This window comes from Pan troglodytes, chromosome 4 (genome assembly GCF_028858775.2).
Source record: "Pan troglodytes isolate AG18354 chromosome 4, NHGRI_mPanTro3-v2.0_pri, whole genome shotgun sequence".
In the NCBI taxonomy this organism is placed as follows: domain Eukaryota; kingdom Metazoa; phylum Chordata; class Mammalia; order Primates; family Hominidae; genus Pan; species Pan troglodytes.
The window spans coordinates 176,389,086-176,416,990 of NC_072402.2; the positions used below are offsets into that span (position 1 = coordinate 176,389,086).

Below are 27,905 nucleotides of genomic sequence, written 5' to 3' on the forward strand. Positions count from 1 at the left end.
TTGCACTGCTTTAGATACTATTTTGTGTTTAATGATAATTTCTTTGGTATAAAATGAAAGGTAGTGTTAATTACTTTTATTACAGATTTCTATGGATTTTATTACTATTGATATTTGTATTTATTCTTATGTAAATAACCTATTTATTCAACAAATATCTATTGAGTACTATTCTTAGCACTGGGACTACAGCAATAAGCACAGCAGGCAAAGTGTTTTTGAGGAGCTTATATTCTAATGGGGTGACAATAAAGGAAGAAGGGAGGTGGGGACAGAAGGGAAAGGAAAGGAGGCAGGAAGGGAGGAAATGAATATAACACAGTGATAGGTGCGGTGTGGAAAAATAAAGCAGCATAAGGGAACGACATTAGTTAGCAGGAGTGTGATTTTACAGGGAGGGCTTCTCCTTTAATGAGACTTTTGAGCAAATACTCAAAGTGATGGGCCACATGGGAGAACATTGAGGACAGAGGGAACAGCAGGTGCGAAGGCCCTGAGGTAGGAGATTGTGTGGCATTGTTTGAAGGGGACAGTGCTAGCAGATACGAAGATTTCTGTAAACCTTACGTTTCAGTCCTTCTGTAAAAAGATCTATTTGTACTATCATTTTTTAAATTTCTGTGAGCCACTCATTCTCTGAGTGTTCTTCTTAAATAGCAGTCTTTCTAACACATACACTAACTTCACTCATCTGTTTGGGAGTATTTCATTGTTTTTTGTTTCTGGTTTTCTGGTATGTATGTGCAGCAGTTTTTTCCTTGCTCCCTAGATTATTTTATTGATGCCATTTTCATTGCTTATTGCCATTCTGGTGGGTTTTCTGGAAGCAGCAGAAGCAAACACATATATTTTGATACTGTGTTTTCATCTCCCACTTCTTTACCCCATTCGTGCTTCCCTATTGGGTTAGAACCTAAAGGTTTTTCTTTCTTTCTTTCTTTTTTTTTTTGAGATGGAGTCAGGCTGGAGTGCAGTGGTGCAGTCTTGGCTCACTGCAACCTCCGCCTTCCGGGTTCAAGCAATTCTTCTGCCTCAGCCTCCTGAGTAGCTGGGACTACAGGTGCACACTGCCGTGCCCGGCTAATTTTTTGCATTTTAGTAGAGACGGGGTTTCACTGTGTTGTCCAGGCTGGTCTCAAACTCCTGAGCTCAGGCAGTCTGCCCACCTCAGCCTCCCAAAGTGCTAGGATTATAGGTGTGAGCCATGGCACCCAGCCCACTTGTTTTTTTTTTTACTGCATGTGACACTGTATTTTACTCATCATTTTCAATGTCTGTCTGTCCTTATCCGGGTGTGGTTGCGTGCACCTGTAATCCCAGCTACTCGGGAGGCTGAGGTGCAAGAATCACTTCAACCTGGGAGGCGGAGGTTGCGGTAAGCCGAGATTGTGCCACTGCACTCCAGCCTGGGCAGCGGAGTAATACCCACTAATATGTAGGCTCACCGAATTGTCATTGAACATGTTTTTCTTTACATTCCCTGCCTACGACATTGCCTGCTGGAGTAAGTACTTAAATATTTGTTGAGTGAATATTTAATGACATCAATTAGAATTTTCATAAATCTGGTGAAAATATAAATTTGAATTTATGAAATTCATATCAATACAGATTGGATAATTATTGGGATGAATGAATGAGTGGGCAGGGCAAAACAGCAAAGGTGGGACCCTCAGGACAATAACATAGTGAGGGGGCCAAGGATGCTCTGGTGAAGGTGAGTGGTCCAAGGAGGAGGAGAGGGCCCAGCAGAGAACATGGTCAAAGGGAGAGAGGAGAGCCAAGGTAGAGTATGACAGTGCCAAGTAGGGAATGAAAATGCCTGTTGGACTTGGTGATGAGGGAGTGGCCTGGGACCCAGGGAAGAGCCCATTTAGTGCTGAGAGAAATACGCTGTGGGCAGAAAAGTGAAGAGGAAGCAAGCAAGTGAAGACTTTTAAGTACAGACTGTCGTTTCAACAAGGTCAGCTTCTAAGGAAAAGGAAGAAAGAGTAAGAACTCAGAAGAAGCCTGTGGTTTGTTTTTTAACAAGGAAAAGACTTGAGTGTATCTGAAAGAGCAGAGAGGTGTCCATTGCAGTGGGAGAAACTAAAGATAGGCGAAAGTTGAATGGAAAGGAGCCCATAGAACATGATGATTTGCAAACTCCAGATCTTGTTCTTTCCAGATTTTCTTGGATATTGCTGTCAGATTAATCTGACATTGAGTCCTCTCATTATCCTGTCCCAGTCAAGGGGAGAAAGCATTGACTGAGTGCTGTGCTCAGCTCTTCCACAGCCAGCATCTCACTTACTTGACACAAAACATCTATAGGTAAGTACTGGTACTCCTCTTACGGTGGAAGAAATTGGCTCTGAAAGGTGAAATAACATGTCAGAATCTGAACACATATCTTCTGTTTTGTTGGTTTTTTACTTTGAGTTTAATGGTAATTCTTGCTTTCTTCCCTTGCCCTGCTGTGTTCTTATTTCCTAGTATATTTAGTAAAACTAGAAACTTCTGTATCCTGGCCTAATTTTCTTTTCAGCATCATTTCTTTTCTCTGTACTAAAGCTTTGTACAGTTGAAAGCGTTGTTAGATTTTTGCTCCTGTTTTACAAAAGATGAATAGAAACTGCAAATCCAGAAGTGCTGTCCCTGGTGCCAGTATTTTCATTGTAAACTGACTAATTTTGAGAAAAGATAGAAATTTTTAGTAATGTGGAAAGCAGTGTCTTTTAGCCTCTCATCAACAGCAATTAGATTTAAATCATTTAATCATATTCAGTTATGAAGGAGACAAAAATTAAGAACATGCATAAAGTATTAGAAACCTACTATCAAAGATTATGTGTAAAAATACAGTTGGGGATTCTATAATCTTTTTAGCTCTCCAGGAAGCCACCCTAACCATCCCTAAACATAGGAGCCTGCTGTCTGTGTTTCACACATGATTTTTAAAAATGTGGCCGGGCGTCGTGGCTCACACCTGTAATCCCAGCATTTTGGGAGGCTGAGGCGGGCAGATCTCTTGAGGTCAAGAGTTCGAGACCAGTCTGGCCAACATGGTGAAACCCCGTCTCTACTAAAAATACAAAAATTAGCCAGGTATGGTGGCACGTACCTATAATTCCAGCTAGTCAGGAGGCTGAAGCGTGAGAATCACTTGAACCCAGGAGGTGGAGGTTGCAGTAAGCCGAGATCATGCCACTGCACTCCAGCCTGGGCAACAGAGCAAGACTCCATCTCAAAAAAAAAAATTTTTTTTCAGAGATGTACTGGGTAACTACTTCTGCATATATGTATGTCTGTCCATGTAAATATATGTGTACATATATACAGAAACATACACAGAGAATTTATATAGTTAAGAGTCTCTATCTACCTGCATGCTCACATGAGCCTCACTGATGTTTAATACGTACACATATCTTTGCTTTCGTTACTAGGAAAACTGATCTAAAATACTATAATGAATGTAGAAGTATTCAAAAAGTTCATTCTTCCTTAAATAAGACAGGCCCACTGCTGCCTCAGGGCCTTAGCACTGGCTGTTACCCTGTCTGGGAAGCTTTCCCTTAGATAGTCCTATGACTTCCTCTCTTAGTCCCTTAAAGTCTTGGTTTAAATGTCACCTTTTCAGTGAGGCCTTTTCTTATGACCCACTTTAAAATTGCAGACGTTTTCTCTCACCCATCATGTTCCCTATATCCATTTAAATGCTTTTATTGTTTTTCTGTAAGGTATACCACTTAAATACTAAGGATTTTACTTATTGTCTCCCTTTCTCTTGCTAAAATATGTTTCATAAGGGCAGACATTTCTTCTGTTTATTGCTATATCCTGAGCACCCAGAACAGTACCTGGCTTGATAAATATTTATTGAATGAATGATTTATCGTGTTCATAAAACCAGTTTGACTGCTATATGGAGAGAATGCATTGTAGGGTAGCAAGAGTTTAAATAGAAAATCCAGACAGGTGGGTATAGAAATAGTCTAGTTGGGTGTTAGGAGTAGCTAACTGTTACCCAGAGGATGGAAGAAATATAAAAGGAGAAAATAAATAAATCAACTTGCCCTTTTCAAGAAGCATGGGACCTGCTTGCTGCCCAGTCCCATCCCACACACCCATACTGTGCAAGCTCCCAGCCTCTGCTATGGCTTGTGCCAGCCGTGTGTACTAAGGGGTCTGTGACAGACCAGACACCTTGGTCTGGAGACTCTAGTTCATGTCCTGGTGAGTATCAGAGTTATATAAATCCTATAAGTTAATGAGTGAAGGCAGAAAAAGCATTCCAAGCCGTTAAGGGAGTATTGAGTATTTCCAGTATTATTACTCAGAAGTCTTGTTTAGGAAAAAAGGAAAGGCAGAGAGAACTGTATGTTGCTTAATGTAAAATAGTAATGATGGTAATGATAACAGCTAATAATCACTGGATCCTTATTACATCCAAGCATAATGCTTTGTGCTTTATAAAGTCCTTATTTAATGAGATAGTAAAATGTCAAGGATCTGAAACATTGTTTAATCCTGGAAGAGCTACAGTTTCTGACCTATACTGCTCAGGTTCCAAGCCCACAATACTTCATCAATTCTGAGTAAAGCCACCCTAACCGTTTTTCATTTTGTAGGTAGACAGTTATATAATCTGGGAAAAATTAAAATTTTCCCCCCATCTCAGTGGCCATATTGGTCACACTTTTGGAATAACATTAAATAGTAGTAGTAATAGTAAGCACCTTTTCCTTGGTTCTGTTATTAGAATTCTTCTAGGGCTTTATTTGTATTCTTGGTGCAATGCTAATATTTTTGTTTTTGAATCACGAATGGATGAAGGATACCAGTTGAATACTTCTGAAGCATCTATCAGGTTGATCATATGACCTATTAATATGATAGTAATAGACTCTTAATAGTGAACCATTCTTTATTTCCTGGATAAATCCTTCTTCGTGCTAGTTATACTCTTGATGTCTAAGTAACCAGCATTGTTTAAAAACATGAAGAGTTCTGGCTCTGATATTACAGTGACTTAGCAGGGTGGGTCTGCTGGTGACAAATTCTCTTAGTTTTCTTTCATATGAGAACGTCTTTATTTCACCTTCATTCCTGAAAGACTTTTGCTAATATAGAACTCTAGGTTTACGGTTACTTCTTTCAGCACTTTGAAATAATTAATCCTCTTCCTTCTGGCATCCATGGTTTCTGATGAGAAATTCAGTTATTCACATTTTTGCCCCGCCACCAAGTAGTGTATCAATTTTCCCTGGTTGCTTTCAAGATTGTTTTTTTCTTCCATTTTTAGAATTTAATTATGGCTGGGCATAGTGGTTCACACCTGTAATCTCAGCACTTTGGGAGGTGAAGGCAGGCAGATCACTTGAGGCCAGGAGTTTGAGACCGGCCTGGGAAAAACATGGCGAAACCCTTTCTCTGCGAAAAATACAAAACTACCTGGGCGTGGTAGTGCCTGCCTGTAGTCCCAGCTACTTGGGAGGCTGAGGAGGCACGGGAATCGCTGGAACCCAGGAGGTGAAGGTTGCAGTGAGCCAAGGTTGTACCACTGCACTTCAGCCTGGGCGACAGAGTGGACTCTGTCTCAAAAGAAAAAAAAAATTTGATTATGATGCATCTGGGCGTGGATTTCTTTGGGTTTACCCTGTTCCTATAGGTTGAAACCTTCTGTCAAATATAAGCTTTTAACCATGATTTCTTCAAATACTTTTTCAGCACCAAACATTTTCTCCTTCTCTGGGACTCCAGTGAGACAAATATGAGATCCTGTGTTGTCCCATACATCCCTGAGGTGCTCTTCATCTTTATTTTTTCTCAATCTTTTCTCTCTGTGTTGTTCAGATTGAATAATTTCTTTTAATCTGTCTTCAAGTTAATTCTTTCCTTTTTTCACCCTTCTGCTGTTGGACCTATTTAGCAAGATTTCTGTTTTCTATATCAATAAATAAGTGTTTGTATATTGAAAATACTGTAGGGCTAGGTGTGGTGGCTCACACCTGTAATCCCAGCACTTTGAGAGGCCAAGGCTGGTGGGTCACGAGGTTAGGATTTCAAGACCATCCTGGCCAACATAGTGAAACCCCGTCTCTCCTAAAAATACAAAAATTAGCCGGGCATGGTGGCGCGTACCTGTAGTCCCAGCTACTCAGGAGGCTGAGGCAGGAGAATCGCTTGAACCCGGGAGGTGGAGGTTGCAGTGAGTCGAGATCGCACCACTGCACTCCAGCCTGGGCAACACAGTGAGGCTTCATCTCAAAAAAAAAAAAAAAAATTGTATATTTTTCACTTCCAAAATTTCCACTTAGTTCTTTTTATATGCTCATTTTCTTTGCTGAGATTTTATTTCCATTTCTTTAGAGTGTGTTCACTCTGACTTGTTGGAACAAGTAAGGCAGATGCTTTAAAGTCCTTGTAAGATAATTGTATCATCTCACTTGATGTCTGTTGGTTATCTTTTCCCATGTAAGTTGAAATGTTCCTGGGTCTTTATATTCTCAGTGACTTCAAAAGGTATCATGGGCATTTAGAATATTATGTTATAAAACTCTATGTCTTCTTGAAATCCAACAGAAAATGTTGATATTTCTGTGTTAGCGGGCAGTCAACCTGGTTGAGCTCAGACTACAAAGTCCAACCAGCTTTCTGTGGGTTGTGGTTTCTCTGTCAGTTTGGTTGTCAGAGACTTCACATTGTTGCTTGAATCTTGCTCACATGTGTGTCGCTCTGTGGCCAGTATGGAATTTAAGCAGCAGTCCCTCTTATTCTCAAAGTCCACATGTGCTGCTTAGGGGGTCAGATTCATGCATATGTATCTCGCAAGTGAGCCCAGGTGTTCTTAAATAACTTCCAAGGTCATGTTCCCGAATTCTCCCCTGTCTATGTCCGCAGTAGTTTCAGCTTCCCTGTGGCTGTCCTTTTGACTCTTCTGGCTACAAGGCAGGGGCCTGTAGTTGCCCCGCTCTGCTGTGACTTCCAGTGACTGTCCCTATGCAGAGCCAAGCAGCAGGAGGATAAAGAAAAGATGATGAAGTGGGGCTTCTTGCTACCCTTCTTGGGACCACAGATCCCTTGCTTGGGGAAGAAGGACCCTCTCCTCATGTTTTTGAGCTCCTGTCAGCTTGCAGTGGCACTGCTGTTGCAGCAGCCACCAGAGGATTGCTTAAGTGCTGGGGTGCAATAGAACGGAGAAAGGGGAAAAAATAGGCAATTCCCCCTGCTCTCTCTAAGCATTAGAAGTCCTTTTCCTGCTCCATGAACCGGCCCTAGAGCTTTTCCTGGAGAACCTCCTCTGGCTTCTCCTGCCTCAGTGCCTGTTTTCAGATGGCTGTATAAGTTTAGAACAGAAGACAGCTGAGGAAAAAAAGGAAGCTCACCACTGGTTCAGTGGTACTTTGGATTTTGGTTTTCTTCCCCAATTCACCTGCTACTGTTTACTTCTCAGGGCCTTCAAATAATTGCTTCATGCTCTCTGTTCAGGTTTATCAGTGGAAGAGACATGCTGGAATAGGCCTACTCCACCTTATCAGGAAGAGGATCCTCTACTTTGGTTTTAATTTGATCTTTGTCTAACTTCTTAAGGTGGAAACATAGGTCACAGATTATGGGCCATTCTTATTTACTGTAAAAACATTTAAAGCTCCTTCCGCAGGCAGGAGAGTCAGCTAGCCACCCAAGAAAACATCACGAAAGATACCGATATCAAGAGACTACTGTATACCCATCTTCTATGTGTATTTTCAATTATCTAAGTGTCTTCATTCCATCACTCTTCTTGGAGAACTCCTCAGTATTGGAAACACACTTGACATGGTTGTGCGTCTGTTTTGGTTTTGTAACTGCTGTCAGTCTAGTACTATATTTAGTAGTGAAACCAAATACATCCTCTAAAAGAAGTTCATTATCACACAAGGTAACCAGATTTTTGAAATGCTGTATCTACTTTCTTATGTCTTGTTTCTCCTTTCATGTAATTTTTGTTCTATATGGAGCACCACTAATAGAGTTGGCATTGGAAACATTTTTTTTTATTTGCAGTTATTTTGTCTACTTTTACTATTGTGCCTTACTTATGTTTGTTAGGACCAAACCTCAAAGCATGGCTAAGAATTTTCAGTAGAAATGGAGTTACATCCATATGGGAGAATAGTCTCCAGATCACTACAATGTCTAGTTTTGTAGGAGCATGGCTTGGAGCACTTCCTATTCCTTGACTGGGCAAGAGCATGGCAGGTATGGCCCATCTCCTGTACACTTGGAGCGACCTTTGTCCACGTGGCTGGCCTTGTTATTTCACCACTCTGGATATACTGGAATAGAAAGCAACTTACATACAAGGACAATTAACTGGAGCAAAGGGAGATATTTCTTTGTGCAGATTCTGTAAGGGCTGTGCAGAAATGTGTGTGGTCAAAGCCAAGCAGTTCCATTTACAGCTCTGTTTTTTATGTAGTTACAACATGATGTGATTGTAGCTTTTTAAACTATGAAACCCCTGAGAGATTGTACCTTCTAGTTGAAATAAAGTATTTATAATAGAAAAACAAATATTGAAAGCTATATAATTTCCTCTAAGCATTGGTTGTAACACATAAAATATTATCTCATTCCATTGTGATTTCCTCTTTGACCTCTCAGAATTTACAAATTCACTGCTTAATTTTCAAACATGAGGATTTCCCAGATAGTTGAAATGTAATTCTTTAGGTGTCTTTTTTTAATTGTAATGTTTTGTGTTTGTGTGTATATGTGTACAATATATGTAACATAAAATTTGCCATTTTCGCCATTTTTAGTGTATAATTTGGAGGCATTTAAATACATTCACATTGTTGTGGAACCAGCACCGCCATCCATCTCCAGAACTTTTTCATCTTTCCTAATGAAAACTCTATACCCTTTAAGCAATAGCATCCCATTCCCCGCTTCCGCCAGCCCCTGGTAACCTCTGCTTTCTGCCTCTATGAATTTGACTACTCTAGATACCTCATATGAGTTGAATCATGCAATATTTGTCTTTTCGTGACTGGCTTATTTCACTTAGCATAATGTCTTCGAGGTTCATCCTTGAAGTGGATTCAGCATGTCACTGCCAGTCTTTTTATACCCAAACTAACTTCCCCATTCATGTTTATTTTTTATTCAAATTGAATATTTAAATAATAGCAGAAATGGTTTAGGAGTACCGTTATTACTGAATCTTCATATTTAAGACTGTGTTTTGCCTTTCTCTGCACATGTGTGGAGTGCTGACCATGTGGAGTTCTTGAGTCACATCCGTTCTTGCAGGCATGGCCCCATTGTCTTTCGGCATCCTGTGTTCCTGAGAAAATCTCTTCTCCCAGTTTTTTAAAAATTTGTAGGTAATCTTTTTTTTTTCTTTCATAAGCATCAACTCCTCAGAACTAACTTTTAAGTCTAAATTCCATGAAGGTATACTGAATCCTACTATTAAGTTTTCTGTAGTACAAAAATATGTTTGAACTTAAAATGATTAATATTTTCCAGAATAGCAAATACTTTGTTCTTTTTGTAATTTGATTTTTGAAATACATACACAGAAGAATGTGTAAAATCTGTACTGTTCAACAAAAACCTACATACTCTTCTAAGCCCTTTATTAACTAACTTTTGTTCTTGTATCAGCACTATAAGATAGGTACCATTTAACAAATTTGGACAATAGAGCACAGAGAGGTTAAGAAACCTACGCAAGGTGTGGTGGCTCATGCCTGTAATCCCAGCACTTTTTGAGGCTGAGGCGGGCGGATCACGAGGTCAGGAGATCGAGACCATCTTGGCTAACACGGTGAAACCCCGTCTGTACTAAAACCACAAAAAATTAGCCGGGCATGGTGGCGGGCGCCTATAGTCCCAGCTACTCGGGAGGCTGAGGCAGGAGAATGGCGTGAACCCAGGAGGTGGAGCTTGCAGTGAGCCGAGATCGCGCCACTGCACTCCAGCCTGGGCGACAGAGAGAGACTCTGTCTCAAAAAAAAAAAAAAAGAAACCTGCCCAAGGTCACACAGCTAATAGTGGTGGAGCTCCAGAGTTCATTTTGAGTTCATTAACTCAAAAGTCCGAAGTTTCATCTTAGTGTTATCGTAACCACTGTGCCCTTCTGCTTCTCTTTTTAGTTAATAATGATAAAGACAAATGAAGAAAAAAGAAAGCAGGCCAGGCACAGGGGCTCCCACCAGCAATCCCAGCACTTTGGGAGGCCAAGGTGGGTGGATCACCTGAGGTCAGGAGTTCAAGATCAGCCTGGCCAACATGGTGAAACCCCCATCTCTACTAAAAAGACAAAATTAGCCAGGCATGGTGGTACATGCCTGTAGTCCCTGTAGTCCCAGCTACTTGGGAGACTGAGGCAGGAGAATCACCTGAACCCAGGAGGCGGAAGTAGCAGTAAGCCGAGATTGCGCCATTGCACTCCACCCTGGGCGACAAGAGCGAAACTCCATCTCAAAATAATAATAATAATAATAATAATAATAAGGCAGATATCCAGTTACCAGAGCCCAGATCAAGAAACAGAACATTGCTAGTGCCATGGAAATGCTTTGTGTGCATCTCCTCATTCACATCCTCTTACCTCTCTCTACCCAAGATATAACCAGTATTCTGACTTCTGTGATACCTCCTTTCCCTCTCTTTATACTATTGCCATTTATCATTGAATCTCTAAACAATATATCTGGTTTTGGTCTGTTTTAAAACTTTAAATTGAATCTTTATATATATATACACACACACACACACACATACATATATATATATACACATATATATTATGTGCCTTTGCTTATTCATTCATATTGATATGTGTAGCTTTAGTTTATTAATGCTCACTGTTGTCAGTTACTCCATTGTATGAACACTTGACGATCTTGTTATCCATTTTTTGATGATGGGCATTTGTGATGTTTCCAGCTTTTGCTGCTGTACACAGTGCTGTGTGAAGAATCATGAATTCTCACACTGTTGCAAGGTGGAGTTACTAAGTGCATGCACCTAGTGGTAGATTTGCTGTATCAGCCAATGTGCTTGCTCTAGGCTGTACTAAACTATTTTTCCAGTGCTTGAATCAGATTGGATTTCCACCAGGAGTATGTGGAAGTTCCCACTATTGCATCTTTCCAAAATCTGAAGCTGTCAGTTTGAATTTTTACATTTTGTTACTTGGGCGGACGTGGTAATGGCATCTTGTTGCGGCTTTAATCAGCTTTCCCTTGGTTACTGTTGAGATTGGGCATCTTTGCTTACGTTTGCAGACCATTCAGGCTTCCTTTCCTTAAGTGCTTATTCAAGTATTTTGCCCATTTTTCTAGTGGGCTTGGTGTTTCATAAGCATTATTTTCCAAGTCTCCATTCTAGTTTTTTGTGGGTCATGTGTTGCAAATATCTTCTCCCAGTAGGTAGTTTCTATTTTTTTAGCTTTTATTTTTATTTTTATATTTTGAGACAAGATCTTGCTCTGTCTCCCAGGCTGGAGTGCAGTGGCATGATCACGGCTCACTGCAGACTTGAACTCCCGGGCTCAGGCGATCCTCTCACCTCAGTCTCCGATCCTCCCACCTCAGCCTCCGAGTAGCTGAGACCACATGTGTGCGCCACCATGATCTGGTAGTTTTTGAATTATTTGTAGAGATGGGCTCTCACTATGTTGCCCTAGGTGATTTAAAATTCCTGGTCTCAAGAAATCCTCCCACATCAACCTCCTAAAGTGCTGGGATTACAGGCGCGAGCCACTGCACTCAGCTTTTTATCTTTTTTTATGATGTCTTTTGATGACTAGAAGCACTTAATTTTCTCCCAACATTTTTCTTTCTTCTTTTGGTCTTTATACTTCTTTTTTCTTCTCATTCTCTGTTTTAATTATTTTTAAAATTTATTTCCTGAACCTCTTCATAGTTTCCAAACTTAATATTTTCTGTGTATAATTTATCTTTGAATAGAAGCAGTTCTGTCTGGACTTTGTATTTGTCTAATAGTGTAAATGGATTCTCCTTTGCTTGTTATGTTGTTTAATACATAGCACCTTAAATGTTCCCAAAGAACTTGAGTTGGCTGGCTGACCCCTGTACAGAGGTGAGGCAACAGGGAGCTGCCAATTCACATGTCACCTGCTGGTATTTTCTTTTTTTTTTTTTGAGATGGAGTCTCGCTGTGTCGCCCAGGCTGGAGTGCAGTGGCACGATCTCGACTCATTGCAAGCTCCGCCTCCCAGGTTCACGCCATTCTCCTGCCTCAGCCTCCTGAGTAGCTGGGACTACAGGTGTGTGCCACCACGCCCGGCTAATTTTTTTGTATTTTTTAGTAGAGACGGGGTTTCACCGTGTTAGCCAGGATGGTCTAGATCTCCTGACCTCGTGATCCGCCCACCTCGGCCTCCCAGAGTTCTGGGATTACAGGTATCAGCCACCACGCCCGGCCACCTGCTGGTATTTTCATACTCAGTTTGACAGGTCCTCTATTTGGGGTTACTTGGTTGTATGTGTTTTGGAGGTGGAGCCTGGTTGTCTTTCCACTTTTTCTCTCTTCTCACTTAAGCAGATCAGGTTGGAAGAAAGAGGCCTGGTTAATGCTCATTTCTTGCTTCACAGGAAAGCCTGTGCCCATAGGCCTTGGTTTGTTTGTTCAGTGTTGATCTGTCTCTGTTGACTTTGATCAGCAATCAGAAAGCTGATTCTCAGGTTGCTGTGCCAGTCCTCTACCCCTTATTTTGTCTGGGATAAGAAATAGCATCTAAGAAAATTCAAGTCTGAGTAGCTACAAGGTCCTTTTCCAGCCTCCTCTCAAACAGTTTAGCAGATCCCCTGGCCTGTCCCCACCACCAGTTCTCATCTTTAAGGAATGCGTGTTTAGGAAATGGTAGTATCCCTTCGGCCTGTCTTACCCCTGTGAATACATGACACCTGCTTAAAGTTTAAGGGGAAGAAACCCCTAGATCGTGTCATCCTCCTTTAAGAGTTTCAGTTTCAGAGGAGTATATTCTCAAGGGGTAGCTCACATACTGTGTTAGTCTGTTCTCACATTGCTATAAAGAAACACCTGAGACTAGGTAATTCATTCATTGATTTATTTTTTGGGTTTTTTTTTTTTTTTTTTTTTTGAGACAGAGTTTCGCTCTTGTCGCCCAGGCTGGAGTGTGATGGCACAATCTCAGCTCACTGCAACCTCCGCCTACCGGGTTCAAGTGATTCTCCTGCCTCAGCCTCCTTAGTAGCTGGGATTACAGGTGCACACCATCACACCCGGCCAATTTGTGTGTGTGTGTGTGTGTGTGTGTGTGTGTTTTAGTAGAGATGGGGTTTCGCTATGTTGGCCAGGCTGGTCTCGAACTCCTGACCTCGGGTGATTCTGCCCACCTCAGCCTCCCAAAGTGCTGGGATTACAGCCGTGAGCCACCACGCCTGGCTGAGACTGGGTAATTTATAAGAAAAGTTTAATTGGCTTATGGTTCTACAGGCTGTACAGGAAGCATTAGTGCCAGCATCTGCTTCTAGGGAAGCCTCAGGAGGCTTACAGTCATAGTGGAGGGCAAAAGGGGAGCAGGCACATCAAATGATAAAACCAGGAGCAAGAGAGAGTGGCAGGGGGAGGTGCTACACACTTTTAAGTGGTCAGATCTCACGAGAACTCACTTATGATAGGGAGGACAGTACCAAGAGGGATGGTGCTAAACCATTCATAAGAAACCACTCCCATGATCCAATCACCTCCCATAAGGCCCCACCTCCAACACTGGGGATTACATTTCAATATGAGATTTGGGTGGGGACACACATCCAAACTATACCACCTAGATTATGTTACTTACTTCCTATCATATTTCATTTTATTTACTTCCTATATCATATTTCTTTCTTTTTTTTTTCCTTTCCTTTTTTTTTTTTGAGACAGAGTCTCACTCTGTCACCCAGGCTGGAGTGCAGTGGTACTACCTCAGCTCACTGCAACCTCCACCTCCTGGGTTCAAGCAACTCTCCCACCCCAGCCTCCCAAGTAGCTAAGACTACAGGCGCCTGCCACCATGCCCAGCTAATTTTTGTGTATTTAGTAGAGATGGGATTCCACCATTTTGGCCAGGCTGGTCTTGAACTCCTGACCTCAAGTGATCCGCCTGCCTTGGCCTCTCAAAGTGCTGAGATGACGGCCGTGAGCCACCACACCCGGGCTTGACCATATTTCTTAATCCTCATTTTATATCTGTGACCCTCAGACCCAGTGAGACAAGTAACTAGTTAAGATGGTGTTAAGAGCCACGGTTTGAATCCAAGTTTGTCTGACTTTGGGTCAGCAATCTTTACACTGTGTCACACTGTGACATTTTAGGAAGATTAATTTGGTGTAGGATTCTAGGTGGCCTCGTAGGAGGAAAGAAACTTCTGGGAGGAATACCAGGTACAGTGTGCAGAGTTTCCTGATCTGCCTTTCCCAATCCCAGCTCTTCTGCATGTGTTTCCTTAGTTCCATCTTCATTATGTAGCCTACTCCAGTGGTCAGTGCCTTCACTGTCCATCCCTCCTGAATGGGCTCACTCTTTTCTCTGCTTATGCAGTACATCTGCCATCCCCTGCTTTCAGTTCCCCTGTTATCTTTGGATCAGTTCACTGTTGTTTCTCTCCCTTCCTATTTCTCTACCTAATTTTGGGTACATGTTTGAAAGCTCTCAAATGTGCTCAGCAGTTATTTTAGTTGATAGCTAGTTTAATTCTCTCATTCCTACCTTATGCAGTTTCCAGTCTCCTAGCACAGAAACCAATGTGCATTTGAATTTTTTTTTTTTTTTCAGACTGGGAGACAAGACTTGAAACCAAAGAGCCAACTCCGAAGCCCGGTATTACTGAAGATTTATGCCATGGGGTAACAATGGAAAGGGAAGGTATCTGGCATTCTACTCTAGGGGAAACCTGGGAACCTAATAATTGGTTAGAGGGACAACAGGATAGTCATCTGAGCCAAGTGGGAGTTACCCATAAGGAAACCTTCACTGAGATGAGAGTATGTGGAGGTAATGAATTTGAAAGATGTTCCAGTCAGGATTCAATCCTTGATACACAGCAAAGCATTCCTATGCTAAAAAGGCCCCATAACTGTAATTCACATGGAGAAGATGCCACACAAAATTCTGAGTTAATTAAAACTCAAAGAATGTTTGTAGGAAAGAAGATCTATGAATGTAATCAGTGCAGCAAAACCTTCAGCCAGAGCTCATCCCTTCTTAAGCACCAGAGGATTCATACTGGGGAGAAACCCTATAAGTGTAGTGTATGTGGGAAACACTTCATTGAACGCTCCTCCCTTACTGTTCATCAAAGAATTCATACTGGAGAGAAACCCTATAAATGTAATGAATGTGGGAAAGCCTTTAGTCAGAGCATGAATCTTACTGTCCATCAACGAACTCACACCGGAGAGAAACCCTATCAGTGTAAAGAGTGTGGCAAAGCCTTCCATAAGAATTCGTCTCTTATTCAACATGAAAGGATTCATACTGGAGAGAAACCCTACAAATGTAATGAATGTGGTAAAGCTTTTACCCAAAGCATGAATTTGACAGTTCATCAGAGAACTCATACAGGAGAAAAACCCTATGAATGTAATGAATGTGGAAAAGCCTTCAGTCAAAGCATGCATCTTATTGTACATCAGAGAAGCCATACTGGAGAAAAACCCTATGAGTGTAGTCAATGTGGAAAAGCCTTTAGTAAGAGCTCAACTCTTACCCTACATCAGCGAAATCACACTGGAGAAAAACCCTACAAATGTAACAAATGCGGGAAATCCTTTAGCCAAAGTACATATCTTATAGAACATCAGAGACTTCATTCTGGAGTAAAACCTTTTGAATGTAACGAGTGTGGAAAAGCTTTCAGTAAGAATTCATCTCTAACTCAACATCGGAGAATTCACACTGGAGAGAAACCTTATGAGTGTATGGTGTGTGGAAAACATTTCACTGGACGATCATCCCTTACCGTGCATCAGGTCATTCACACTGGAGAGAAACCTTATGAGTGCAATGAATGTGGAAAGGCATTCAGCCAGAGTGCTTACCTTATTGAACATCAAAGAATTCATACTGGTGAGAAACCCTATGAATGTGATCAGTGTGGAAAAGCCTTCATTAAGAATTCATCCCTTACAGTGCATCAGAGAACTCATACAGGAGAGAAACCCTATCAGTGTAATGAATGTGGAAAAGCCTTCAGCCGGAGTACAAACCTTACACGACATCAAAGAACTCATACGTGAGGAATGTTTTCACTGGCCCTTACCTCATGATTAACTCTTCAGTAATAATCGTATGAGACATACAATGTAGAAACCTAATAAATGTAATGATTGTGGGAATCTTTCAGTTGAAGTACAATATATCATATCAGATAATACCACTGCAGAGAATCCATCTAAAAGTAGAGAAATCTTGATTCAGAATGTATAATTTCCTTTATGTCAGAAGGTTTAAGTAGCTAATATAAACAATGAAGAGTCATGCAGAAGATAAGTTCTGTTATATCATACCGCACATTCTCCTTTGGCCATCAGAGACTTTACACTGGAGAGAAAAATGTGAGAGTGTTTAACTGGACAGCCCAGAGACCTGGTATGTAGTCCTAATCTGCCACTGCCTTGGACAACTTGCCTACTTCCACCAGGTTATGGTTCTTTATTTGGTAAATGAATGATTTTGGAGTTAGAAATCTTGTAGGAGCTCTGTTAGCTCTAAAATGCTACAACTCTATAAATGTAATGAATGCTGGGAAATCTTTGTTCTTTTACGATCTTATGCTGTCTGTATGCTGTCTAGATGCTCTTGTTCCACAATCTGGTTTCCTTGGATGCTTTTAGTCAAAATTATTTACCTTTACGAATTCCTAGTACCCTTCCATGTCCCTAATCTTCCCCTGCATTGTTATTTTGTCCCCTAACTACAGGCTGGTTTCCATAAATTAATGGAATAAGTATGCAAATTTTTTCATTTATTTATTTATTTATTTTGAGATGGAGTTTCGCTCTGTTGCCCAGGTTGGAGTGCAGTGGCTTGATCTCAGCTCACTGCAAGCTCCACCACCTGGCTTCATGCCATTCTCCTGCCTCAGCCTCCCAAGTAGCTGGGACTACAGGCACCTGCCACCATGCCTGGCTAATTTTTTTGTATTTTTAATAGAGATGGGGTTTCACCATGTTAGCCAGGATGGTCTCAATCTCCTGACCTCGTGATCCACCCACCTCGGCCTCCCAAAGTGCTGGGATTACAGGCATGAGCCCCCGTGCCCGGCCAAGTATGCAAATCTTAATGCAATAGCATGCTGTTTTGAGTTCTCAATTAATAGTTATTAAACTGTTGTTAAATGATCATTTAGAAAATAACATAGTCCTATAAGTACAAAGGAATCACATATCTTTGTGTCATATTCTGGCTATCAAAGTAGAAAAGAAAAGACAGGGGGGCTGAACACTAACAGACATAGCCATCTGACCTATTAACAAAATGCTGAGGCTGGACAAGGTGGCTCATGCTTGTAATCCCAGCACTTTGGGAGGCTGAGGCAGGATGACTGTTTGAGCTCAAGAGCTCAAGACCAGCCTGGGCAACATAGTGAGACCTTGTCTCTACAAAAAGTTCTCAAAAAATTAACCAGGCATGGTGGCACATGTTTGTAGTCCCAGCTACTCGGAAGGCTGAGGTGAGAGAATAACTTGAACCCAGGAGGTTGAGGCTGTAGTGAGCAGTGATTGTGCCACTGAACTCCAGCGTAGGCAACAGAGTAAGAACTTTGTCTCAAAACAAAAAACAAAAACGTTGCACCTCAAAAACATACTCAAAACAATATAGGGAGATTTTATAGATCTATAGTTATTGTGGTAGTTAAGATAGCTTTGTTTATTTCACACACATATACCAAGTCCTAAATATGTGTTAGACATGATTAGAAAATCAAAATGAGTAAGATATATTCTTTGATTTATAAGGGTTAAACTAAAAAAGTGGCAGTATAATGGGAAAGGAGAGGAAGAATACAATCACAAGCAGAATCTAGGAAATTTGGTAAATGACTAAATGTGCCACTTGAATGAGAAGGAAGAGTCTAGGATGACTTGGAGTTCTTATTTTGGTAGATAAGGTTGCCATAATTAAAAACACCTATAGTTGCCCAATTTTGTGGGGCAATGATGAGTTCACTTTGGGTACATTTCCATGAGTCTGTGGGACATCCAAGGGAAGGGTCCTGATAGGCAGCAGAGTAAGTGATAAAGGAGACACATTTGCAGGACTGTCATTGATGGGGTAGGTGGTAAAAAGAGGAAGCAGTAGGCGCTAAGTGGAATAAACAGCAAAAAGAAAAATAGAAAAATCAAAAGTTGGTGCCACAAAGGTAAAAAGATAGCTTTAACACAGCGATAGGAATAGTTAATACTGTGAAATGCTATGGAGGGCAAAGATAAAAATAGAACTATGTCGGCCAGTCGCAGTGGCTCACGCCTGTAATCCCAGCACTTTGGGAGGCCAAGGCAGGCGGATTATGAGATCAGGAGATCAAGACCATCCTGGCTAACATGGTGAAACCCTGTCTCTACTAAAAATACAAAAAAAAAAAAAAAAAAAAAAGCCAGGCATGGTGGCACATGCCTGTAGTTCCAGCTACTCGGGAGGCTGAGGAAGCAGGAGAATGGCATGAACCTGGAAGGTGGAGCTTGCAGTGAGCTGAGATCGTGCCACTACACTCCAGCCTGGGCAACAGAGCAAGACTCCATCTCAAAAAAAAAAAAAATACAGAACTATGTCCTTTTGTTTGGGCTATCAATTTAAGACAGATGGCTTAACACCTCTGTTTGAGTGGGTTGAAGAGTGAGTTAAATGTTAAAAAGAACTTAGCAGCCTTACTGAGGTGGGAGAAACTCGGAAAGGTAACTAGAGGGAGGCTGGGGCTTGGAGCATAGCAGAAGAGCTGTGGGCTGCAAGCAATGGGAAGCCCAGTCCGTGATGGTGTAAGAAAGTCGAGATTTAGTTTTCTCACATAACAAATCTGGAAGTGGCTGTCACTTGTTCACAGATAAAACAATTCAGTGTCTTGAGTTTAATGTGGTTTCCATCATGGTTACATCATGATGGCCATAGTATCAAGTAATGTATCTGCATTCAAGGCAGGAGGGAAGGGGGAGGAGAGCACCAGCAACATTTAGTGCCTTTGATCAGGAGAGTTATTCCCAGAAGCCACTCAGCAGACTCCTGCTTACATCTCATTGACCACAGCTGCATTGCATGGCCACCCCTAGCACAAGGAAGGCTGTGGAAAGAAGTATTTAACCCTTCCAGCCTCTATAGAGGAGGCAGGCACAAAAAAAGGGGGGTTGAGAATGGTGTTGATTTAGCCAGCCAACAACCTGCCAGGAAGTGTTTGTATGATTTAAGGTAGGATTGAGCAAGTTCATAACTGAAAAAAGAGGTGTGGAAGAGTGAAGGTACAGAAAGGAGGGGACACGCAGCTCAAAGTGGGAAGATCTGGAACACAGGTGGAGGCTGCAGGGATCGCTTTCAACAGGAGGAAGGAAACTTTTCCCTGGGAGAGATGTGACGCCACAAATGATGGGTACAGAAGATGTTCGTGGGTGGCAACGGAGGAAGTTCCTGTGAACTCTTAACTGTTTGAACCTTCAGCATCCAGTCTCTCTTGGCTAGGTGACCTCTCAAGGTTAATATTTTACCAGTTTTGAGTCATTGCATCCATCCTAGGCTTCAAAACCCTTCATTTTTCCCTTTCTCTCTTGTCCTGTGCCTGCCTTTTGAGCCTTTATTTTGCTGCTGTCATTATCATTTCCATCTATTTTCTACCCATTTCTTTTGTGTGCCTCCTTTCTTCCCCTCTAGCTCTCTCTCTTGAGATCATGTGGGGAACAAGAAAAAAAATATCTGAAGAGGAAGGAGGAGACCCTGTAGAAGAGAGAGATTATTAAAAATCTAAGTTCCTGAGGATACGGCTAGTTTGATGTTTTATTCCCCCTTCTTTCTGTTCTAACTCCAATGGTTTGTATTTGAGTATAGGCAAGGAGACCCAGGATCTGCATGCTGAGTTGAGAAGTGTGTGTGTGTGGAAGGAGGCGAGGGCAGAAGAGTGGAGAATCTCAGTGTCAGTGATGTGCCCCAGCCTCCTCCAGCCTCCACACTTGGAATGAAGGGAAGGGTGCTCTTTATTTGTGAAACAATAAAGGAACCAATTGGGTTTCTTTCGTGGAATTTCAGAATTAGGACAGAGGCACTTGGGTGTTAGAAGATCAAAGTACTAGATATGAGAGCTGATGCTGACATCTTAGGTCATGTGCAAATTTAATTGTAAGCAAAGGAATCCAACTGGGAGGAGTACTGGGAGGATAAGGGTCTGGGAGAGAGGGCCCTTCATTTCAGTGTCCGTTCTCAGGCAGAACTGAAGTTTCAGTAATATATGAGGATTTTTTGGTAACTTAAAGTACAGTACAGCCAGGCCTTGTGGCACCTGGGAATCACCAGCAGCCGAGGACGTGTGCATGCTCTCTCCCTCCGTCTTCGTCCCCCAACCCTCGCCACTGCTACCACCACCACATGGGCTCTGTTACTGCTTTGTCCATCCCCTCACTGGTGGCTGGATTCCTTTGTTTACGATTAAATTTGCACATGACCCAAGATGTCAGCATCAGCTCTCCTATCTAGTGAACTTTCATCTTCTAACACCCAAGCGTCTCTGTCCTAATTCTAAAATTCCACGAAAGAAAACCATTTGGTCCAGATCATCCTTTTAAGACAAGCCTCACAAGTCACCTTTTCTGGCTAAGTACCCATCCAGTCAGCTGGTGGGAGGAGGCCCGCCATGTGATCACTGTCCATGCAGTCGGGCCGGCGTGCAGCAAACTGACAGATACGACCTATATGTCATGAGATAGTTACTGAGCACCTACTCAGTAGTTGCTAGTGATTTAGAGCTCAGAAAGAGCTCAAGGTAGGGAAGTCCGAAATAAACCAGGAGTTAGGATGCACTAGGGTAACTTTGAAGGTAGCAAGAAACACAGCGCCCTCTGGAACTATAGAGAATTGGGTGACCAGGGTATTTCCTCTATGGCTGGATCATCATTCAAAAGACTCAAATAGGGCCATTCCCTCCACTTGAGCTCTGTGAAATGGGCCTCTGGGCATTTAAAGAGGTTACCAGTCAGGGTTCTTTAACGAATAAAAGTGGAGCTGCAGAGTATGGTGCCAGTACCCCTCTCCTAGATACTGCATAGCTTCCAACTGCCTCTGGCTCCTGAAAAATATCACAACAGATCTGGAGGAGAAGGGTCTCTGAAAATTTATGAATGCTTATAACTTAATTGAGGTAGGTCATTTCCCTGCCTATATACACATTGGCATGATCTGATGGTCTGTGGTCAAGAGACTCATAAGTAATTGGCCTGTGCTGCATGTTATTGTGACAAGGATGAGTAAGACCTTGTTCCTACTCATAGTGTAGTTCATTCAAGCAACTAACATTTATTGAGCTCCTAGCGTAAGTCAGCTTCTATGAATTCCAGGGTAAATGACGCCTGATCTCTGCTGTCAAGTAGCTCCTAGCACACAGTGCCATAAGAGTGAACTAGTTGGGTGAACAGAAGACGGGAGGAAATGAGAAGGTGCAGGGAAGAATAGGAGTAATGGCAAGAGAGGCTAAGAGAGCATAGTGTATATTCAGGAAATTCTAAGAGATGTATGATTTAAGCATAGAGTAGAAGTCAAGAAGCAGGAAGAAATGAGGCTAAAGGAAGATCTTATTATATCACGCTTCAAGGGTCCCAACAGGGCTCAGCAAATGGACACCAGGAATTACTGGCACGTAGCCACTGTCCTGGGGAAGCGTAAGCAGACTGGTGATGGAGGTCTTGGTCAAATGTAAGTGTTCATTTGCATATCCATAGTTAATAGAGCAGAAGGGAAAGGGGTTCTCCAGACCACGTTTTAACCTCCTTTCTCCGAGGAGACTGGTTCCTGATGAGAATCCTTGACAGAAGCGGGGGCTTCCTCAGTGAATGTTCAGAACAATATAGTGTGTGAGTCCTGGCTAAAGTCAAAGGGTGTGTCAGGCTTCATATCAGAGGTTTCACTGCTTCTCTTCAGCTTGAATAGTTTTGTTTTTTAGTTGCTTGTGGAAGGGCACCTGTTAGGTACTCCTAACAGACTACAGCATCACCAGGACAAATGGGTCAGATAAATGAAGGTTTTATTACCGTTTTCAGTTCTGGAAGACTTGGGCCTTTGTATGTCATTTCTTTGCCATCTGGGTGACAAGTAATAGCACTTTTGAACCTTCCAACATCAACAGAAGGACTCCTGGTTCCAAGGACATGGGACCTGAGCAAGGCACTTAACAGATGAGTGCCTCAGTTTTCTCATTTATTAATAGGGCAAACCTCAGTTTTTGGTTGCATTAGATAATGTAAAGTGCTTATAAAAGTGCCCAACATGGCCAGGCGCAGTGGCTCACACATGTAATCCCAGCACTTTAGGGGGCCGATGCGGGCGGATCACCTGAAGTCAGGAGTTCAAGACCAGCCTGACCAACCTGGGGAAACGCCATCTCTACTAAAAATACAAAATTATCCAGGCGTGATGGCGCATGCAGGTAGTCCCAGCTACTGGGGAGGCTGAGGCAGGAGAATTGCTTGAACCCGGGAGGCGGAGCTTGCGGTAAGCTGAGGTCATGCCATTGCACCCCAGCCCGGGCAACAAAAGTGAAACTGTGTCTCAAAACAAAAAAAACTCCCAACATGTAGTTAGTGCTCAATACATATTATCATTCTTATATTCCTGAAAACAATAATATCCAAACTCCTGAGCATAGCACCCAAAACCCTTCAATATCTTAGAATCATTAGGCTCTCAAAGCAAATGCCTTGTGGAAAGGTTATATAATTGTGGGAGGCTACTTGTAATTGTGGACTGCTGTCATTGCCTCCTCATTGGTTTTCCTGTATCCCCTCTAGCCCCACCACTGTCTGCCTTCTTTGAAGCTGACCAGTGCTTCCATCAAAACGTGCCCAGCCATGTCACTCTTTCGAATCTAATCATTTCCAGGCACAGAAATAAATCCAAATTTCCTTCCTTCAAGGCCTGTAGTTACTCCTGCAACAGCATCTCGCAGTCTTCCTTGTTCAGTAGGCCCTCGCCAGTCATACTGACCTTGCCAAGCCTGGAGTCCACCAAGCATACTTCTCTCTGGTCAGCATTTCTGTTCCCTCCCTTTAGAAGGCACTTAACCCTACAGTCACATCGTTTCTTCCCTCAATGTATTCAAATCTCTGCTCAGGTGTTACCTCCTCAAAGAGAACTTCCAAAACTGCTGCTTGAAATAATTCCCCGCCCCATCACACCCTAACCCCTAACAGTAGTGTTATCACTACCAGATAAATATTTTCTACTTGTCTGACCCCTCCTCTAGTACAATTAAAACTCCATGAGTGCAGGGTTTTCCTAGCTATTTCTCCAGCCCCTGGACTCGGGGTTCTTACCCTCTGGAGCCCAGTTTGAGTGACCTGGAGTCACGAGGGAGGCGAGAGAGAAGGGTTACCAGCGATACTCACACAACATCCTCCCCCTCTGGTGCTTTGCCGGGTCCCTGGGAACTGCTACATGGGCTGCACAGCGGCTGACCCTGACCTTGTCAAGCACTTGACACATAAGTGCTCCAAAGTGTCTATAGAATGAAATCTTCAATAAAACTCCAAACAGAATGCTGTAGTCACTGACACTGCTTCCTAAAACGTGGCCAACAATTCCGTATGTGACAAACAGGTCACATTGATTTTTTTTAACGACCAACAAAGTTAAAACCCTCTCATCTTTCCTTCCTGAGCTCCATGCAAATTACCTATTCAAAAGCAACTAAGCATCTCCAGTTGGATATTCTTAGGCATCATCTCATCCTTGCCAGTCTCTGCAAAATATGGTCGACAAAAATAAATACCACCTTCTTAAATACCACCCAGCTGTCCAAGATGGAGACTTCCTGGCATCCAGGCGCCTTCCTCTCCCTCGTCCCCACCTCTGAGAAGTTCCCAAGCACGAAGTGTTCTGCGTCCCGAACATTCCAGGGGCCGCCAGCCACCATGGGCTCTGTCCTGAGGTGCCAAGCAGGACATCCCTGCCCGACATCCTTGTCCTCCCGCACCGCACCCGCGTTAGCGGCTGTGGCGTCGCCACCCCAGCACACGCTGGCCCGCCCGCAGCGCCAGGCTGGAAGTGTCGTGCGCTTGCCAGGCCAAGGGGCAATTCTGTTGCCTTCCAGGCTTTTTCGGCGCGGTCCCAGTCAGGAACGCGCCCTGTCGCCTCCTACTCCGTCTTCCGGACCCTCCCGATCCTCTCTCGTCAGCGATCGGGCGTCGCTCCCCTGGACTAACCTCCCTTGCCCCATCTTCAGCTTTTCGCTGATCTGCATCTTCCTGCGCCTTAGTGCAAGGCAGAGACCTGGTTCTAAAGCGAACGGAACGGAACCGATTCTGTAAGTTGCAATGAGCGCGCTGAGGTCGGCGTGGAGGGGTCTCTGGGAAAGGTAGTTTCCGCGCCTACAGCGCCGGGGGCGGGGCCCTGTTCCCGCAGGCGCAAGGCCGCACTGTCTCCGCCGATTGTCCCTCTGGGAAGTGGAGTCTGGCCGGCGGAACTGCAGCAGCCCTGAGACTTGTGGGAATTCGGCCCAAGGGTTCCCAGGGCAACGCGCAAGCGCAGTTCGGCTCCCGGCTGCAGACTCCAGCTCATTGTGTTCTGACTGCGATGTGGCGCTTGCGATCTCTCGCCGCCGGCAGAGGCTCCTCGAAGAGCGACACGGGGCTGACGAGGCACGGTGGTCAAAGCCGCAGAGGGAGAGCGGGAGCGGTCGTGAGGTCGTCTGGGGAGAAGGGCGGAGGCAAAGCCGAGGAGGTGCGGGTTGTGGTCCATTCTGGAGGACGCTGATCGAATGCCCCAAACTTCCCGGAATGTATGTCTGAGATTTGATCCCAAACAGAGAGGGAGGACGGCCAGGGGTGGTCATCCTGGGCTGAGGGTCGAGTCTGTGAGTGCCTGTGGAGGAGATGGAGCCAGGGCCTCTGGCATGTGTCTTGGAGCGGACTCCGAGAAGCCCAAGGTTTCCTCTCAGGTGATAGATACACGCCTGGCGTGGTTCCTTCCGAGTCCTGCGCCAGGAACTCGCCAAGGCCGGAGGCAGCCGCTGCGCAGCCCCTGCCACAGCCCCCGAGGGACCTGGCGAAGCGGCAGGGGCGGGACGGGGTTGTGTGTGATTAGGGTTCCTAACCCTTCCCTCTCCCCTCCCGCCCAAGTCACACAAACGCCGCTTCTGCCCACCCGTGACTCCAGGCCACCCAAACTGGGCCCCAGAGAGTGAGAACACTGAGGCCAGAGACGGGTTTGCCTGAGAGGCTTCGACAGTGAAGAGCCTTCTTAGCCTCCTTTCTGAGGAGGAGGAAGACCACCCTCCTTTTCCTCTTCTCCTGTCACTGCCAGATAAGGCAGCTGTTCCAAAGCCGCAGAGGGAGAGCGGAGCGGTCTTCCAATCCAGTCGAACCCAGACACTGCCCTCAGTTGCCTCTCCCTAGCGCTCCCACCTTTTCGGGTACATCCTGGTGGGTTCTGGAGCTGAATAACTTTAGTTAAAGAGATAATTCTCGGCCGAGTGCGGCGGCTCACGCCTGTAATCCCAGTACTTTGGGAGGCCGAGGCGAGCCGATCACCTGAGGTCAGGAGTTCGAGACCAGTCTGGCCAACATGGTGAAATCCCGGTCTCTACTAAAAATATAAAAAACTAGCCGGGCGTGGTGGCGGGTGCGTGTAATCCCAGCTACTCGGGAGACTGGGGCAGGAGAATCGCTTGAACCCGGAAGGCGGAGGTTGCAGTGAGCCAAGATCGTGCCACTGCACTCCAGCCTAGGTGACAGAGCGAGACTCTGTCTCAAACAAACAAACAAAAAAGAATTCTCTTGAGATCGCTCAGTGAGGCTGAAGGGAAAGACCAGAGGGTGGGTGGAAGGCATGAGAACTGGACCTGGAGCAGGCTTTCTGCAGGGAAAAGTCAATGTATAGTACCCTCAGAAGGAGGAGAGAGAATGGGGAGCAAACAGGAACCAAAACACTCACTGCTTGGGGTACTGGAGGCCTCCCAGGATGTGAATGCTCACTGCCTCGCTCTGGACTGCTGTATGAGAGCTTTTGACCCAGTCCTCTCCTAATAGCAGGTGTGTGGACCCTTCTAGCCTGAGGAGTCCTGCAGGTGTGAAGCTCCACACCTGCCTCCATAGCACTTTGCCTGTCCCTAAGAGGGCTCATCGGAGAAGAAAGAATGGCTGTCAGCCACCTGCCAACCATGGTCCAGGTGAGTGGGGGTTTCTTCCCCCTAAATTGCTTTCTGGATTTGAAGAGTGTGGCATGTTTCCTTCCTCAGACCGGGAGCTTTATTCCCAATCCAGTCCCACCCAGACACTGACCTCAGTTGCCTCTCCCCAACCAACACCCTCCAACCCCGCCCCATATCCGGCTCATCCTGGTGGGTGTTGGAGCTGTATAACTTGCTAAAGGTCACATAAATGTCACAGCTGGGACTGGAACCCAGGTCCCTGTGAAATCAAAACCTGTACTCTTTTCACTAGCAAGTAAGATTAGGGATCTGAAGTGGTAAAAGCATGTATTAGTCCCTTTTTACATTGCTCTAAATAAATATCTGAGGCTGGGGAATTGATAAGAAGTTTAATTGGCCCACGGTTCTGTAGGCTGTACAGGAAGCATGGTGTCAGCATCCACTTCTGATGAGGCCTTTAAAAGCTTCCAATCATGGCAGAAGGTGAAGGGGGAGCAGGCGTATCACACGGTGAGAAAGGGAGCAAGAGAGAGAAGTGGGAGGTCCTAGACTCTTAAACAACTGGATCTCACGTGAACCAACTGAGCGAGAATTCACTCATCACCAAGAGGACGGCACTAAGCCATTCACGAGGGATCTACCCCCATGATCCAACACCTCCCACCAGGCCCCCCCTCCAACATTGGAGGTCACATTTCAACAGGAGAGTTGGAAGGGACATACATCCAAACTATATCAGGGCAGTATCTCACACAGAGCTCAAAGAAGGGCATTGTGGGAACACTTTTTTGGGGAGGTGTGATTTACTAGACTCTTTTTCTTTTATGACATTTGGCTTTTTTACCAATGAAATTATTCAAAAGACTATTCTGCCAAAAAGTCCTATAAATTCCTAAAACGCTTTGAGCAGTCCTAGCATCTTTAGAATAAGAATATGGGCCAGACGCGGTGGCTCACGCCTGTAATCCCAGCACTTTGGGAGGCCAAGGCCAGCGGATCACGAGGTCAGGAGATCGAGACCATCCTGGCTAACACAGTGAAACCCCGTCTCTACTAAAATTACAAAAAAAATTAGCTGGGCGTGGTGGTGGGCGCCTGTAGTCCCAGCTACTCGGGAGGCTGAGGCAGGAGAATGGCGTGAACCCAGGAGGCGGAGCTTGCAGTGAGCCAAGATTGTGCCACTGCACTCCAGCCTGAGTGACAGAGCGAGACTCCGTCTCAAAAATAAAAAATAAAAAAGAATATGGACTGTGCTTTGAAGGAGACAGCATTCATTTGGGCATATACATTCTGATACATTTGGTTAAATTGTTCTAATTCCTTCACATTTAAACCTCCCCAAGGACTGGGATGTGTGGCAGGAATCACTGGAAAGGATGACCAGCTAGGTGGGAGCGCCATGTTCAACATAGCACAGCTCACCGGCTGTTCCCCTCCTCCTCTTGGCTTCTGACTTGTCACTTAGGACCCTTCTCATGCACCACTTTTTCTGCAAAACCTGTCCGCACCCACAGTGCCAGTCTACTGTGATATTTTCCTTCCTTAACCTTTTCC

The 27,905-nt window shown here is 44.1% G+C and overlaps 2 protein-coding genes and 1 pseudogene across 19 annotated transcripts in view; all 3 read left to right on the forward strand.

Moving 5' to 3' along the window:
- The window catches only part of ZFP2 (ZFP2 zinc finger protein), a 43,763-nt gene extending 26,996 nt beyond the window's left edge, over positions 1-16,767 (forward strand). For 3 of the 7 annotated variants that reach the window (XM_063810973.1, XM_009450293.5, XM_009450294.5), the window contains exon 4: positions 14,792-16,767. In XM_063810973.1, the coding sequence (XP_063667043.1) occupies positions 14,792-16,254 (1,463 nt within the window). In that variant the 3' untranslated portion in view covers positions 16,255-16,767. Of the gene's footprint in view, positions 1-44; positions 1,505-2,167; positions 2,314-14,791 lie in introns of those variants that run through there. The other 4 variants (XM_063810974.1, XM_063810976.1, XM_063810975.1 and 1 more) reach the window with 3 other exon arrangements.
- Positions 6,470-8,303, forward strand: LOC104006658 (phosphatidylinositol-glycan biosynthesis class F protein-like; annotated as a pseudogene).
- Positions 16,768-20,056: 3,289 nt separating the features above from the next.
- Positions 20,057-27,905, forward strand: part of ZNF454 (zinc finger protein 454) — a 54,059-nt gene continuing 46,210 nt past the window's right edge. For 3 of the 12 annotated variants that reach the window (XR_008548167.2, XR_008548169.2, XR_008548168.2), the window contains exons 1-2: positions 24,701-24,980; positions 26,230-26,369. Coding sequence is in view for 9 of the 12 variants with exons in the window: in XM_016954406.3 (XP_016809895.3) it covers positions 26,337-26,369 (33 nt within the window). In the remaining 3 variants the exon portion in view is untranslated. Of the gene's footprint in view, positions 24,981-26,229; positions 26,370-27,905 lie in introns of all 12 variants that reach the window. The other 9 variants (XM_016954406.3, XM_016954410.4, XM_063810979.1 and 6 more) reach the window with 8 other exon arrangements.